Genomic DNA, 17,240 nt, shown 5'->3' with positions numbered 1-17,240 from the left:
CTGGAACTATTACTTTTAATGAATTCTAATAACAGCTCTTTTAATGTATACAATACAACCCTTCTCCCTATCCTCAAGTAAATACTTCTAAATGAAAATTAAAGTATATTTATTTATTAAAATTTATTTAAATTAAAAAAAGCCTGGATAATATCCTCAATAGCCTCCTTAATATGGTTATCCATAGCAATAGGGTTATCCATAATAATAAATGTATCCTCAATAGCAAGGTTTTATGCCTTAAGGTTAGTACCCATAATAACCCGGCTATCAAGCTCCTTAACAAGCTTATGGAATGCAATAGTCAGGTTACAATTACCCTCCTCAACCACAGTAACTTATTACATATCTAAAATAAATGGAATTTTAATGATTTTATTAATAAAAATAGATACAGATGAAGAAAAATAGAAATATAAATTTAGAATAATCTAAAAATGTTATATAAAGCAACTAGTTACAATTGAAAATATTCTAAAAAATATATTTTGTATGAAAATTTAATCTTATAAATTAAAATCTGATTCATTTTTATTCAAAATTTATTTTTTCATTTATAAAAAATAAATATTTAATTTTGAATTCTTACAAAAAATCATTAATGATTTTAAATAATAAAATCATGTCATAAATAATGAAAGGAATAATTTTAATCTTCAAATTTATAAAATGTTTACTTTTTTGTGTAATTTTGCTAACCAGTAAAAAGAATTGTTGAGTGCATCAAACTAAAATATTCAAACATGTTTATTTATTAAATTTTAAGAAATAAACTAAATAAAACAACAAAAAAACAAACAAACAAAAAAAAGTCAGTATAAAACATATTTAATTTTAAGCAAAATAATTTGATTACAAATGCTAACTATTTTTTATTTTCATAAGAAATAGGCATTAATTTTATAATTTAGTATTATTAATTAATCATTCAATTATTTTTTCAAATAATAATAGTTTTTGATAATGCATCAATCTTATCTTTAAATTACTAATTATATTTTAGTTATTATAATTTTTCATAGCCTTGCAAAATAACTTTTTTTAAACATATCTTAAGAGAATTCAAATTAGAAAGCAGTTAGACTATGAAGCTATCTACTTCAACAGAATGGCTTTTCTTTCATCTTTGGAAGAAAAATCCAGAGACGGGAACAAGTTGTCCTGGTGTTTTTTTGGTAGATACTGTCATATATCGTTGGGCATAGCCCTATTTTTGGTATTTTACAAATAGAGATGGCGAAATTATTAGGAAAACTAAAGAGCGTATTGATACAGAGCATGTAAAAGAAACATTTATGTATAATGTGCCTACAAGCGGAGTAGTGGCATAATATTTGGTTTCATAAGATCCTACTTAAGTTACGGGATAGAAAAATTTCAATAAAAATATTAATGATGGACAGATGAATTAAAATGGAGGTATTAAATATTTATTGAGACAATAAAATCATTAAATTTTATGCATTTATAAAATTTATTATGTTTTCTTATTGAATTTAAAATAATTTTAAATTAAATGACATAAAATAAATATTTACAATGTTTTTTAAGTTTAAATAATTTAAAAAATTTAATAGGTATAGAATAAGAAGTTATATAATTTGAATATTTTGATGAAGAAAACTTTAATGTATTTCTTCATTAACGTGAGAAAAATCTAAATGCTATTCTTTAAAAATTCATATATCCGAAAAGCGGAAAGAATTCTCTGATTAAGGTTTCTTGGTCGCCATAATTTTGCTTGCTATATCGCAAAACAAATGTTAATCCAATTGATAATCCTAAAGTGCCTATTAACGAAAAGCTTTGCACTTTTGAAGGTCCTGAATATTTAGCTATTTAAGACAGCATAACATCACCTATATTATCTGCAGATTTAGAATAAATGTGTGTGAATATTGTTAAGCACATTCAAGATATATCAGGTGGTAACATTCAGATATCTAGAATGGTTTTATATTTTAAGCTTGATGATAGAAACAGACTTTGGTTGCTCTTTTGCACAGGACTTAAAATCAGAGAAAGATTTTAGGATTATAACACTAAAAAGCAAACAAATAATTAGTAAAGCGAGAAAATGCAAGCTGGAGCTGGATAAAATTAATCTACTGTCCCAAGAACTCTTTCTCCTGTTCTTAGAATGTCTAAAACTTAAAATCAAATCAAGCACACAACTGGAGCACTTAACATTAATTATGGATTTATTAACAATCTTTAGAATAATTTTAAGAAAAACTGCTCAAATTGTGAGGTACAAACTACTGATCTGTATGATCTTAAACTAAGCAATATTATAGAATCTTTCGAATAGGGTGCGATTGACAATTCTAAAACTATTCTTCCTGAGGAAATTTTGAAGCTGATTGAACAAAATAAGGCTAAAAAGTTAAGAAGATTGAACTAAGGTAAGAAGAAAAATAATATCTAAGACTAGAGACCATTAAGCAAAGAAGAGGAATTAAAAGAATTATTTAAATTCCTAGATGAGGAGCATCAAAATAATGATATCGATTTAAATATCATGCCTGCTTTGATTGTAAAAGTTTGGGGCAATCTCACCTCTTAAAATTATCAAAAAATTAAAAAAAACAAAAGTTGGCTTGAATTAACCACTAAAGTTTGTGATACCTGCTATTTAGACTACACTAAATGCTCACTTGAAACAGATTTCATTAGAGAAACAAAGATTAATTAGGATAAACTAAAAAATGATATTAATGTTAAAGATAAACCAGTTTTCGGTGAGTATGGAAATGGAACTGCTTAGTCTATTGGTTAGAAGAAATATAATTCTTTGAATCAAGCTAAGCATAAAAACAACATGGCTAGCTAAAACTATCTAAAGTCAAACTAAGATTCTTTTTATAATATAGATTCTCCCATGGCAAAATCATCCAGAACGAATTCGCCTAATAATTAATCTTAAATAAATTCTTTTACTTCTTAACTTAACTCTTAATAGGGGATAGCAAACAACTAAGGCTCAAATACAGGGAAAGCTAGCTAATTTTTGAATAAAAAAAGCACATTTTTTAGTAATCCCTAATAATTTATAGCTCAAAATTAAGAAGATAATAACAACAATAGATCAAATAGTGCTAAGTCTAGAGATAAATATGTATTGGCAGAATTAAACTAGCAGCAACAATAACCTAATGATGAGCAAAATGATTATGGTTTGAAAACAATTTAAGAATAGAACAAGGCTTATAACAACCTAAAAATCAATAAATTAATGGATTTTAATGAATAAAATATAGGCTAATATCAGTTTTCTTCTCAAAATTCTAAAGAGCAAAACAATTAAAATATAAAAACCTCAAAAAAAGGTAAAAAGCTTGTAAAACCATCATTTTATCACAATCCTGAAAAAATTTACAAAACCAATCTTTATAAAACTCATGTCAAACTTCCATCTTTAAAGTAAACTTTTTAATTTAAAAAAATTTGTTAAATTCTAATATAATTTTACCATATTATTAAAATAATTTCAATAAAATTAGAAATAATTAAGCGTTTAGCGATTCAGGAAGCCTTTCTGGCTCTACTTAGAGCAAGTTGAGCCATGACTTCTTAATAAATACAATAAGTTCTCTTAAAAATTCTATCAAAGATATAGAGGATTTCAATCCCGATGACTACAATTGAATTATTAAAAAGGCAGAATAAAATTAATTTTATACTTAAATTAGATATTTGTAAATAATAAGATAGAAAAATGGATTTACAAATTATAAAATAAATTATTTAATTGTAAATTACTTAAATTTAAAATAAAGAGCTGTAATTTAATTCATTTTTGTATTTTTTTGCAATTTAGTTTTTTAAAAAGTGTGAAAAAAATACAAACAACCATCAAAAACAATTTTTTAGAGAATTATTTTTTTTTTTGCTCATTTTAGTTATTTTTAGCTTCAATTTAAAATATATTGAAAATTAAAAGTATCATTTATGTTACTTTGATGTTGAAATATAATTTAGAAAAATTATTAATAAATTCACTAGAATCATTTGATAGAATATTACTGGATTATGTTAAAAAGATATGGTTTGAATAACTTAGTTAAATTTGGTGATAAATTAATAAATAGTAAAATTTACAATTCCTGCTTTTAAATAGATAATTCACAAATTTATTTATTGATATTTTCATAAGTTGACACTTATTAAACAAATAAATAAACAAAAAATTTTTTTTTACTGCATAATTCAAGATGAATTCTCTAAACAAGATTACTAAAAAATGTTAAAAATGTAAAAGTTTTTAACCTTGTAATAACGTATGCCTTAATCGTGAGTGCTTACAAGAATACGGAGCTTTGATTTGTTCTAAGTGCCATTAAAAATCTCATAAATTAGATGTTGATAATAGTGTATTATTCGATTAATTAATCTAAGATTTCGAATAAATTTTTAGAGAAAATAATTTTAATAAGAGTAAAATTAGTAGTATGGTAACCTCAAATATTACTAAAATTGATGAATTAATGAAACAATTATAAAATATGAAAGATTAGTTGATTTACTTAAATTAATGTTTAGACCAATACAATAGTATAAACGCTATTTTTAATCAACTTAAAAACCAAAAAAATTTTGATAATACGAATAAACTCACAAAATAACTGCTAAGAAGCTGTATATATGACCTAAAATCTTCACCAAAAATAAAGTTCTTGCTTGAAAAAGATGAAGAAAAAGATTATTTAAGCTAGTTAAATTAATTAGTTAAATAAGCCTAAATAATAAGTAAAAAGCTTTCTAAAATTGACCAAGTATAGAATCTAAGTGAGGAATAACTTATTTAAGAGGATCAGTATGATTCAAATGACAAAAAGAATAATTATTTTGATTAAATTTTGAGTGAAGAATTTACATAAAATAATAGCCTTATTTCAACAATTAAGTATAAATCGCCAAGATAAGACGAATTTAGTGATATTTATGAGTTTTAAGATAAAATAGAAGAAATTAAATAGACATCTTTGATAGAAATCAATTAAAAACTAAATGATAAAGGAATACCTTACTAATGGGATGAATTTAATAGTATAGATATGCATTTATGCTCAAGAAATGTTCCAGAGTTTATATGTTTAACTCTAACTGATAATGGCTTTGATTATCTTTGGGTAAGAGGAGGTTATTGGTAAGATGTTAGGTCATAAAACACTCAATATGGATTCTTAGATATAGTAAAATATTGGACTAAATAAAAACAGAAAATACATAAATTGAAAAAACAGGTATCATCACCATAAAAATAATAGCATAGTGAAGGTGAAAAAGATTGATTGATTATATAAATATAATTTATTTCTCAAAATAAATAGAATTATAGAATTTATAAATTTTTTAATTTACCTTATAAATATAAAAATTTTATGTTTTGATGTTAAATAAAAACATTATGATGTAAATGAAAAGTTATTAAATCATATTTATTAAACGTTGTTTTTGTGAGTTACAACAAATTTTTAAATATTTATCAAACAAATTAACTAAAATTTTAAAATATTAGTTTTTTATATCAAATATTGAAGATTATTGATTTTATTGTCATAATTAACATAGAAAAAAATATTTTAAAACAGTAAAACTTATAATGAATATTTATAAATATATTCTTAAATTAAAGCACTAATATTTCAATAATTCCCATATCTCTGCATTAATAAAGTTAATTTTGTTTTAAAATATTTAAACTTGACAGTATAAACAACAAAGATTATTTAATGTTTTTAAATTATAGCTAATGGTAAATTATAGCTATATAGTTTAAAAAAAGCTAATTTTATTTAATTAAATTAATAAAAAAAAATTTTTTTTGTATTAGTGAGAGATTCAGTCAATTTTTAAAATTTATTAAAATTGTTTATATTTTTTCTTTTAATAAGGAAGTTAAATAAATAACTAAAATATTAAACTTAAATTTTTTGATAAAGTATTACTAAGATAATTTAATAAATAAAATATATTTTCATTTGAGAAAAAAATAGATTTTTTATATTTTGCATAAAAATGAACAATTGAATATTAGATAAAAATAATAATATTTTATATGTATGATAAATAACAAAACAAAGGAAAAATATGATTTTTGATTAATATTAGTTTTTAAAATAATATATTAATGTAATTTATACATCGCTTTATTTAGAAAATAAGCTTATTAATTTGATAGTAAAATTTATTCTTTTTTATTAAAATTTTGAATTGTCACTTTTTTTTGAATAAGACTTTTGATATTACTTTTTCGAGATAGGATGTCTCTACTGGTTTTGTAATATAGTATTTCATGCCAGCTTACCTAGCCTTTTTTTTTTCTGAATCTTGAATGAAAGCAGTGCATGCAGAAATTGTTGGTGGTTTTTAATTTTATTGTTTATAGTAATCTAAAATATTTATTGTTGTTTAAAATCCATTTTATACAGGCATATCTAAATCCATAAAAATTATTGTATATTCTTTACAGCAACTATCTGTTTCATGCTTTTCAATAACTTTTTATTAGCCTAATATTCCAGAACTAGCAGTGTCTACTTTAAACCCATACTGCTTTAATCTCATTTCTAAGGCATACAAATTAAATTCATTGTCGTCAATTACCAATACGTTTGAACAATTGCATGTTTTTTACTTATTTTTTTAGATAATTCTTTATTTGTATGTTACTTATTCTGTTTAAATATCTATCTATTTCTACATACTTCCTTACATACTACTTTTGGCTGAATAGTCTAGGTTGTTATCACTATTACTATTATCATCATGCTCTTAGTTTTCATGAATTTCTATTATATTTTCCATTCTTATATTTAAGCTTTCCTATTTTCTTGACATGATTGAATCAACTCTCTATCTCATTTCTTCTTTAACAGGTAAACTATGAGGAGAATTTTGTGGATTACTTTCAAAAGTTTTCTAACTTTCAAACTAAAGTACTTTTTTAATAAGTTTTCCTCCTTAAATATTTAGAGATTAATAAGAACCACTTAGTTATTAAATTGGTATCTATGGTTGTAAAGTCTTTTAAGATCTAGGAGAGATGTCTATCAAGCGAGATTGGTTATTTTTTAGTAGACTGTTATTATTATTAATGCTTACATTTGATTACCCACTAAAGCTATTATTTGGGAGAGTATTATTATTATTAGGCGAAATATTTTAATTGTTGTTTACCAAGTTTTGTGCATATGACTATTAAGGTTGTTATTACTATTGCAAATTAATTGATTGTTACATATGAACAAATGTTGAATTTAAGAAAAACAAAAGATTTGATTGCATATCCTCTATCTCTAAATCTTTTATACGAATAGGATTTTTAGAAAAATTGGTAGAATTCTTGTTTGATTGATTTTATTAACTTTGCCATTATTATTGAGAAATTTCATCATCAAGTCTGGATATTTTTTGTTCTAGAACTGAAAATCCATCATTATGTAAAGTTCTTAAACTGCTTACAATTTTAGGTGAGAGTTATTTATTGCTAAAATCATCTCTTTAATAGTATTAGTATGATCCTGAAGGCTCGTCTGTAAAGCATCCCTATTTTAAATGCTTGTCCAAGGTATCTTCAAATGCTATTTTATTTGCTTGATTTCCTTTAAACTGATAGTTTTATTGCTAATTTTTACTATACTTTTTATGAGCAACAACATAATATGTCTACTATATTAATGGTGAAGCAGGTTTATTCAAATTAGAATACTCAGTATCTACTTCACAAGATATTTTTTTCACTAAAGTATTTGAATTGTTTTCTTCTATATGCTTTAAACTTGTTATATTATTATTAAGTGCTATATTTTTAAAAGAAGATGAAATTGGTTGTTCTTATTTTTAATTTGGTTGAGTATTTTATAGTTACATATGATTGTTATAGAGTAGTTGCTATTAAATTCTATAGAGATGTTCTATGTTTCTTTTATGGATTTATTATTCGTTAGTTTATTTATATTTTGGAATATCAAAAGACTGTTCAACATTTATATTACCTTCACTCTAGTGGTTTTAATTATTATTTGATTGTTCAATGCTTAGGTTATTTTCTAATGTATGTTTGAGACTGAGGTCTTAGAAACTTTTTGGAATTTAATTAAAAGAATGTATTTAATCTTCTGAATAGGATTAATATTTGTTATTATTATTAGTTAGAATAGGCTGCTAAAGATTAGATTAGTTATTATTGGAGTTTACATAATTAGCTATTCTTTGGCCAAAATCATTAAAACTTCTAGCAGGCAAAGATGTATTTGAAAAAGTATTACTCTTAACTATTGGATACATTTATGAAACCTGCGGCGTCTAAGCATTTTGTATTAAATATTAACTTTGATTAAATTAGCTATTCATTGGTATTATTGAGTGATTTAATGGAGGCAGTACCGAATTTGATCCTAAAATGCGATTGTTGTTTTATGTAAGTTAGTCAAAAACTGTTGAGGGTTGAATTTTATCTGAATTCTCTTAAAATAGAGGTTTCCAATTAGTGAATGAACGATTAAATATTGTAAACTTAGTTGATTTGCATCCGATTATTTTTTAAGGACGATCTAAAACAAAGAATGAGAAGATGGATCCCTTTCCCATATCACTCACAAATTGAATAGGCCTATTTCCGCTTAAACCTTTGGCTATATTGTTTGCTATAGTTAATCCCATTCCTGCTCCTTCTGTATTAAATTAAGTATTATTATAATTAAATTCTAAACCTCTAAAAATTTAGTTTCCTATTTCAGGCGAAATACCACACCCAGTATCAGAAATCGATATTCTAATTAAATCTTTTTCTTCTTAGTCAACATTTATTGATATCTAACCTTAGTTTGTGAATTTTATCGCATTACTTAAAAGATTAATAATAACTTATTTTAATCTCATAGAGTCAGATTTCACTTAAATTGGTATTGACTTCTCAAAATTTAGTTCCATGTGAATATTTTTGTAAGCAGCTTAGAGAGTGAAGTAGCTCATGCATTCTCTAATAAGATCGACAATATTAAAAACTTCAAATTGCAAGTTGAGACCTCCATTTATGAGCTGTGCAAAATCTAGAATATCATTAATCATACTTAACAGAAGATAATTAGAGTTGATGGCAGGAAGTATAAACATTTTTTTTTAATTTTAATTAAGGATATCACTTTAATAAATAGTTTCCAGCATTTATAAGCTGCAATTTAGAGGAGTTCTTAACTCATGGGATAGAGAAGAAAGTATTTTATTTTTAAAATCTTTAAAAGCCTCTTAATTTACTTATTTAATGTCCTCTTTTTTATCTTAAACTTCAATTATTAAAAAGAGTTTCATATCACTTAATTTTATTTTTTTGTTTGATTTTTTATTTCTGTCTGCAAAGTTAAATATGATTCTGTCAGTCTTTTATTCGTTGTTGGTGATTTAAGTTAGTTATTGGCTACCAAACTTTTAGTTATGCTGTTATTTAAACTCCTCAAGAGACTCACTTATTTTTTCTAACTTCTAAGGAGATAAGCTAACTTTTTCTTAGCAATTATCATTTCTAGTTTCACCGCTTCCACTCCCTCTTTAACTTTTGGTTTCATATATTGTTAAAAACTCAAGCATCGCAGATATTTTTAAATCAATGATATCATTCCCTTTCTAAGCCTTTATAACCAAAATATTATCTTAAATGCTGCAGTTGAGGGGATTAATATCTCTGCTTTAGAAAATGGAATCATCATTATCATTGCTATTAAAAGAGTCTCTTCTATTTCTAATAATAGTGGAACCCTAAAGAAACTCTTATTTAGTTTTAGATTAACTATTTATGAATTCTTATTTTCTATGAAAATACTTAGATTCAGATGATTCCGTATCAATTAGTTACTCGCTTTTACTTTTTAATAAGCAATTTTAATTATTTTGTTCTATTGATTAATAATTGCCAGCTTCTAATAAAATTTCAAAAATTTATCTAATGCTTACAGTCTGATTTTACTTAGATTTCAAAAAGCTCTACAGCTCTTTATTTAAATTTATATTTAACCTCCTAATTTCGCTCTTTTTTATTTCTGAATTCAATATGTGCTAATCAGATTTGAAAGGTAAAAAAGAAGAAGGTTCATTTTGATGCATTGTTAGTTTATACCCATGCTAGTTTCTCCAGAAGGGCTGAAGTATGCTCAACCCATCATCTTTCCAATCACTTGAAGAAAGTTTGTCTTCATTAATTATAATATTTGTTTTGATCAATTTACTACTTTCTTTTTCTATTATGCTATTGTTTTAGCTTATTATTTCTCTTAAAGAAGGAAATATTCTCACACTACCTTTTTTATTATCCTTTTTTCTTTTTTTTGGATCCAGTAAGGGAGAGCACGAATCTTCTTCTTTTAAGATTATTGAACTCATCTTCTAAATCTATGAATATGCTGGCTTTTTTTCTTATTTTGAATGTTTCTCCTCAAAGACATCTTTTGCTGATGCACTTTTCACCAAGTCTTAATGGTAAAGATTAGATTGCCTGTTATTATTTTAATATCCTTTTGAATATGTTTAGTATTCTTAAAGTTTATTTATCAGATTTGATTAATTGTTTTCTTTTAAAATTTAGTGAGAACGATCGTTTGAAAATAATATTCTTTTAGCATCGTCGATAATAATTAATCCTATTGTTAATTCTTACAAAATACTATTTTATTCTAAACCATGCAGTGAGGGCTTCTATTACTCCTCATTTTATGGGATGTTTGTTAAATTCTAATTAAGTAAATTAGAGCTCGAATGAGAGGCTATATCATTTTTGTTAAGTTTATCCGTATCTGAAAAAAGCTGACTTTTCATATTTTATTGTTCCGTTTTTGGCAAGCGATAACTATTTATTACGCTTTCAATCTAGCTCTCTCTTTATCTAACACCTATAACAAGTGGAGTTTGTATTTAATTGGTAACATTAAGGTTTTATTATTCTTCAACATGGTTTATATTTGAACCATCTCTATTTATTAAAATTTAAGTCGAAGATTTTTTATCTCTTTCCTTTATCCTTGGCTGGTTACTATTCACATTTAAATAGCTTTTAGTTGATATATGACTGTTCTTATATAGCTAAAATATATTTTTAGTTCTCTGTTGTATTTATTCTCCCACATCATATTTTATTTAGTTTACAAGATGTTATTCTTACTCACTAACTTCTACATTTTAGCCAAAAACTAAAGCAAATAAATAGGAAAATATGATAACGCATGCTCCTATTATAGAATTACTTGAATAGACTTCAAGCATAAGAAATAATCTAATTGAAAGATAGAGAACTGAGAGCCAAACAAAAAACTAAATTAACATATTTTTTTCTATATTTTAGCAAAGTATATGCTATAATTATAACAAAGAAATAAAATAAGCTTGGCTTTAACCCTTTTCTGCCAAAAAGAATACCTCCATACTCAACAAGACAATAACCATTTAAAGTATATGAAACATTATTTTGAAGTTTTACTTGACGCGTTTAACTACATAAAAAACTATATTAAATATAAAGAGAGTTGAAGTCACAATAATTTATATCTTTTCATGATATCTTATATCTTGGAAATCTAGGTCAATTAGGGTTAACGCTAAATAGATAGAGCTCCCTAACAGTGTTAATAAAAAATTATAATTATTAAAAATTACTGTATCTAAATGTAAGAAGCAATTTAAAACATTAAGATTATGCTAGTTTGATTTTTAAAGGAGCTTCATATTTACTCCCTCCAAATAAGCTTTTTTATTCTACCTAAAAGATTCTATGCAAAAACTTCTTTCTTAATATATTAAAAAGGAGAGCGAAAAATTAAAAAGGTATTTTGTTTTATGCTAAGTATTATTTACTTCACTTATTAAGAGAATTGATTAACAAATAGGAAATGATAAAAGTTATTTGGTGAGTTGAGTTTATTTATTATTCTAAAGCACAAATTAAAAATTTGATATTAAAAAAATTTACTTAGATTTGTTTTGCTTCCAAATGATATTTGCATAGCTTAAATTAATAATACCCTAAACTAACTACTCATATCTGTAGAGTGTGTATGTAAAAAAAAAAAAATTAATAGGTGAGATAGATAGAATTCTCGCTATTCTTAAGTAAAGATAATTTATTAGATAAAACATAACTCATAATAGCCATTAATCACCACTTTAATCCAAATTTTTTTCATAAATTAAGCATTTATTTACTGAAATATAATCTAAAATAAAAATTGCTTATGCTAATTTTAATGTAAGATGTTATAATATTTCTATATCTAAAATTATTTTTTGACATGAAACAAATTAAAAAAACAAAACAAATATTTTGCTAAGATTTCTTTTAACTTTTCTCAAAAAATACAATAAATATCAGCTTTTTAATATTCAAGTAATAGAAAAAATTCATATTTTACTTTTAAATCATTCAATCAGGTAAATTCTTTCTAATATTTCATAAAAATGAAATGTGGAAAAATTCAATCAAATACGCTTTCATCAATTTAATAATTGATTTTTGTATTCAAATTAATGTAATGTGGCTTTAATTTAATTAAAAAAATTAATTCCTTGCAAAACTTTAAAACTTAATTCAAAATAATTACTACAAATATTTTTAGTTCATTAAATTCTTATCAATTAATTTCATATTTCTTACACAATAAAAATTTTATTGTAAACTTTTATATTTTGTTTGATAAAATTTATTCTACTTTTAAAAAAATTTTTGATACTGTAAAATTTTTTAGTGAAGCAGTAGAAATGCTAAAATATTTATTAAAATTTATATTTTATTTCAAAAAGTTTTGTTTGAAATTAATTTGTTTGAGTCTTAATAAAAAGGACATACAATATATCATTTTGCGTCTTTTCTGGTATTCTGCCGTAATTCTTAATATTTTTAATAATCAATCCTTTTTTAAAGTACATCTTAATCTTAAAATAGCTATTGAAATTAATTTAAAAATGGTCGAGCTTTTATGATTCTTTGATTAAAATTTATTTATTAATTATAATTTTTTTAATGTAAATTTTTCCTTTTATAAAAATATAGATAAACAAAAAGAAGGATATTTAAGTAAACATAAATAAAAATAATATGACAAATTTAACATTGTAATTTTTATTAGAAAAATTGGTACCTTAAATATATAAGTAATATTTATATACTAAATCAATCGTCTGTCTTTGTTTTTGAAGATGTATTCTTTAAATCCTTTTAAATAATTAAATTTAACTTTTTATGGAAGCATTAACCAATGACTTTTTTGCTAAAACAACTTCTTAGAGAAATTATGTAAATATTTTATCAGTTTTTAAAAAAAAAATAATAAAAAAGTTCTAAAATATTGTTAATTTTTCATATTAATTAAATTTTTAAGTTATTATGAAAAATATAAATTTATCATAAATTTGCAGAAATTAATATTTTTAATAATTTTTCTGAGAGAACAGGTTTTGTTAAATAGTAGGACATCCCAGTATTGAATGCCTTTTTCTTTTCTTCTTCTTAAACATAAGCAGTGCATGCAGATATTGGACAACATTTTTCATTAATTGAATTAAAGAAATCAAAAATTTCAAGAGTTGTTTCATATCCATTCTTTTATGGCATATCAATATCCATAAAAATTAATTTATATTGTTTACAGCAACTCTTTTAATTATTATATCTATTTTTTACTTTTTCAATAGCCTCCATCCCGCTATTAGCTTTGTCTACTTCATATGAATATTCTTTAAGACGAAGCTCAAGTGCAAATAAATTAAATGGATTATCATCTACAATTAATATTTTAGGACATTGACAGTTTTTAATATCGGTGACAGAGTTATTATAAATATAGTTGCTTTTATTGTAATCAGAATCTACTCCATTATTTTAAGTTTCTTGCATTAACTTTTTCGTATAATTTGTTATTGTTTCTTCTGATATCGTTGACATTTTTTTTGCATGTTTAAATATTTTATTTTGATTTGTTGGACTTAAATCAGTTTAATAGTAATTTTTTTTAATGGTCTTTTTATTTAAATCTTCTTAGCTGAGTGAAAATCTTCTATCTAATGCAGAATCTTATGAGAAAATACGTTGACTCGTTGATTATATGCTAAGTCTTTTATGTCTTTAGTCATTGTTTTTCTTTGGAATTTTTTTAGGAGACCTATTATTTAAAAATAAATAAAATTAATATTTAGTTAATAATTTAGTCTGGCAATTGATAGCATCATCTTTTATTTTTGTTAATACAAATATATTAATTATGCTATAAATAATTTTTTATTTAAAACATAAATAGGTAAGTAAATAAGTAATTAAAATATTAATCGAGATGGAAATCCTATCATAATTTAGGGTAGAACCAAATTATCAGGGTTAAATTAAATTAAATAAGTAATTATTAATATTAGGCTTCTAATAGTTAAAATATATTTAACAAAATAATTTAGAAAGAATAAAGTTGATTTAATAGTTACAAAACACTTAGAGAGGAATCAGAGATAACTTTTAAAATTTCTGACTACAAAATATCAAGTTAACTATCTCTTATTCTTTTTGGTATCATATATTAATTTTTATCAATATCTATATAATCTTATCCTCTAGTTGATATTTATTTAATATTTTTTCTATGGGCTACATTGAAATAATTATAATTGATTCTTTTATGAGTTTTATACTAAATAGAATTGTCACTTGGTATGTTGCAAGGTTCATCTTCATGATTAGCTTATAGATGCTACTGCTTCATTTAACTTTATATAGAAGGTTATTTATCTTCTTATTCTGAGACTTAATATGAATTTTTTGATTAAAGTTTAATTGTCTAATAAGAATTAAACCCTGTATCGATGGTGTCTCTTTTTTTATTTAAGTTTATATTTTAAATTGATTAAGAACTAATTGAAGAGTTATATTCTTCTTCATATTATTTTTCTGGTTCTTTCCAAAGTGCTGATTGTGATTCACATTATTAATTTCTATTTTCAGGAGTGAGAATTTAAAGAGCAGAAATATTTTGTTTTTTCGCAAAATTCTAACTTTTTAAATTTTCTATTTAATTAATTGCTTCAATAGATAAAGTTTAGAATTCTCTTTGACTAGTATTTTTAAAAGATTAATTGTAGGAATATCTAAACGAGTATTTAGATCTTAAAGAGCTTTCTTGATTTTCTAAGGACTTTCTTGATACATAATCCATAGATAATTTTTTTAGTGATATCCATTAATAGTAACTCCTATTAAATATATTTACATGATTTATTTTGCATCCACTTATATTTTTTGATCTATTTAACACAAAAAAAGTAAACACACTTCCAACATCAACTTAGCTAGTATATTCTATTTTCCTATTATCACCGAGTCCCATTGCAATATTGTTTGCGATCGTTAATCCTAATCCTGCTCCTTTTGTGTTAAATTTCTATTATATGTTTTTATAATCTTCAACTCCTTTAAAAATATTAGAACCTAATTGCGAAGGAATCCCACAACCAGTATCCTAAATAGATATTTTAATTAAATTTTCATCCTCTAGATCTAAATTGACAGAAATGAATCCTTTATTAGTAAATTTTATTGCATTACTTATAAGATTAATAACTACTTGTTTTAATCTCATAGGATCAGAATGAATAATTAAAGGGATTTCTTAATCAAAATTGAAATCAATAGTAATATTTTTGAAAGCTGCTTAAATTGTAAAGTAGCTGAGACAATCCCTTATTGTATCTACAATATTAAAATGTGTAAAATTTAATTTCAGCTCTCCATCTGCAATTTAAGCAAAATCTATTATATCGTTGATCATGTACATTAGCAGCTAATTTGAATTTAATGTTGGTGTTACAAACATTTTTTTTTGGGTCTCTTGCAAAATATCGCTATTTTGTAAAATTTCTAATAATTATATGCTACAATTCAAAGGTGTTTAAAGCTCATGAGAGACAGAAGAGAGAATCTTTTTTTTAAAATAATCAAACTATTTCACATCAATTAAATTAGAAGGCAGATAGCTAGATTCAGTTATTTCCATTATTATATATATCTATTCTTTATTTTAGTTTTGTTGGTGAGATTGAAATGTGGTTTATTTATTTTCTAATTCATTACAATAATAAACTCTAAAATACACTTATACCATATTATTTTTTTCATCCTTCATGTTGATTTTCAAGACATTACTAACAATCTTAAACTGTAAATCAGATTAACTATTTTATGCATTATTATCCTCGTCATTAGATTCTTTTTCAAATGAATCCTTGGAACTTTCAATTATTTATTCGCTATTATAAGCTTTGAAATACTTTGGTTACTAGTAGTTTTATATATCAGAAATGATAGAAATTATGTCTCCAACTGCTAAATTTTTACCTTTTTTGAGAGCGTTTAAAAGTTAATAATTGTAATTCAAATCAGCTTTTTTAAAATTGGAATATTCTTTTTAACAAACCTAAGCTTTTAATGGGGAAAATAAATATTATTAATTTAAACATTAGCTCATTTTTGATTAATCTAGATCATAATTTAGTGTGTTGTTAAATAAATTAGATTTTTCATTATTATATCCTGTAATTAAATTTTAGTGAGGCAACGAAGATGCATTAAAAAACAAACAATCTAAAGCTACTGATTCATTAAGCTAGCTCGGTTATGAGAAATTCATGAAAGATTATGATCTCTTTAGATTTTTAATTTTTTTTGAATTTTTTTAAGAACCCTACTACAGATTACAACTTAGTTCGATATTATCTTTTTAGATTTTATTTATATTAACTGTCCATTAAAATAATTTTGATCTAAAATTATTTTTATAACACGAGTCAAAATAAGAATAAGATTATTCATTGTTATACTAAATTTATAATTAGCTATCTATAAAAATTATTCCTATCGATGATTCATTAGCAAATAATTATAAAATATTAGGATTTTTGAAGGAAATTTCGTTTTATCTGTAAGTAGAAGTACAATCTATGATTGAATTTCGTTCACTCTCTTAAGGAAATTAATAAGAGTAATTATGTTTTTTCTCATTTTATATACTTTAACATTTCTTTCTTAAAAGATCTATTTAATCCTCAATTTATTCATTTTTATTAATATTCCTGAGATTCTCCTCCTAATATTCATTTAGTATTTAAACCTTATTTAAATCATCTTAAATTTTTTTATTATTTAAAGATAGGTGATGCTCAAATTATTTTTAGTAAACTTTAGAAAATGATCGAATTTAAGAAAAAAATCCTGATAA

The 17,240-nt window shown here is 23.6% G+C and overlaps 4 protein-coding genes across 4 annotated transcripts; 2 read left to right on the top strand and 2 right to left on the bottom strand. All coding sequences in view use genetic code 6, as the record gives it.

The window, feature by feature from the left end:
• Window positions 1-968: 968 nt before the first annotated feature.
• On the top strand, window positions 969-3,648 carry TTHERM_00585420 (EF hand protein; the record flags this gene model as incomplete). Its single annotated transcript, XM_001032647.4, has 3 exons — window positions 969-1,419; window positions 1,578-3,423; window positions 3,504-3,648. Exons 1-3 carry the CDS (start codon window positions 1,086-1,088, stop codon window positions 3,646-3,648), a joined length of 2,325 nt encoding a protein of 774 aa, XP_001032647.4. The 5' UTR covers window positions 969-1,085.
• A 566-nt stretch (window positions 3,649-4,214) lies between these two features.
• TTHERM_00585410 (hypothetical protein) lies at window positions 4,215-5,294 on the top strand (the record flags this gene model as incomplete). The annotated part of the gene is made up of 1 exon (XM_001032646.1): window positions 4,215-5,294. One exon carries the CDS (start codon window positions 4,215-4,217, stop codon window positions 5,292-5,294), a length of 1,080 nt encoding a protein of 359 aa, XP_001032646.1.
• Window positions 5,295-6,013: 719 nt separating this feature from the next.
• TTHERM_00585400 (ATPase, histidine kinase-, DNA gyrase B) lies at window positions 6,014-11,822 on the bottom strand. The gene has a single exon (XM_001032645.2). The coding sequence runs from the start codon at window positions 11,713-11,715 to the stop codon at window positions 6,220-6,222; it is 5,496 nt and encodes a 1,831-aa protein (XP_001032645.2). The 5' UTR covers window positions 11,716-11,822; the 3' UTR covers window positions 6,014-6,219.
• Window positions 11,823-13,387: 1,565 nt separating this feature from the next.
• Window positions 13,388-16,652, bottom strand: TTHERM_00585390 (response regulator receiver domain protein; the record flags this gene model as incomplete). The annotated part of the gene is made up of 2 exons (XM_001032644.2): window positions 13,388-14,144; window positions 14,458-16,652. 2 exons carry the CDS (start codon window positions 16,650-16,652, stop codon window positions 13,388-13,390), a joined length of 2,952 nt encoding a protein of 983 aa, XP_001032644.2.
• Between the last annotated feature and the right edge of the window lie 588 nt (window positions 16,653-17,240).

The sequence above is a fragment of the Tetrahymena thermophila genome, assembly GCF_000189635.1.
Source record: "Tetrahymena thermophila SB210 genomic scaffold scf_8254444, whole genome shotgun sequence".
Lineage (NCBI taxonomy): Eukaryota > Ciliophora > Oligohymenophorea > Hymenostomatida > Tetrahymenidae > Tetrahymena > Tetrahymena thermophila.
This window is presented reverse-complemented; position numbering and strand designations above follow the sequence as displayed.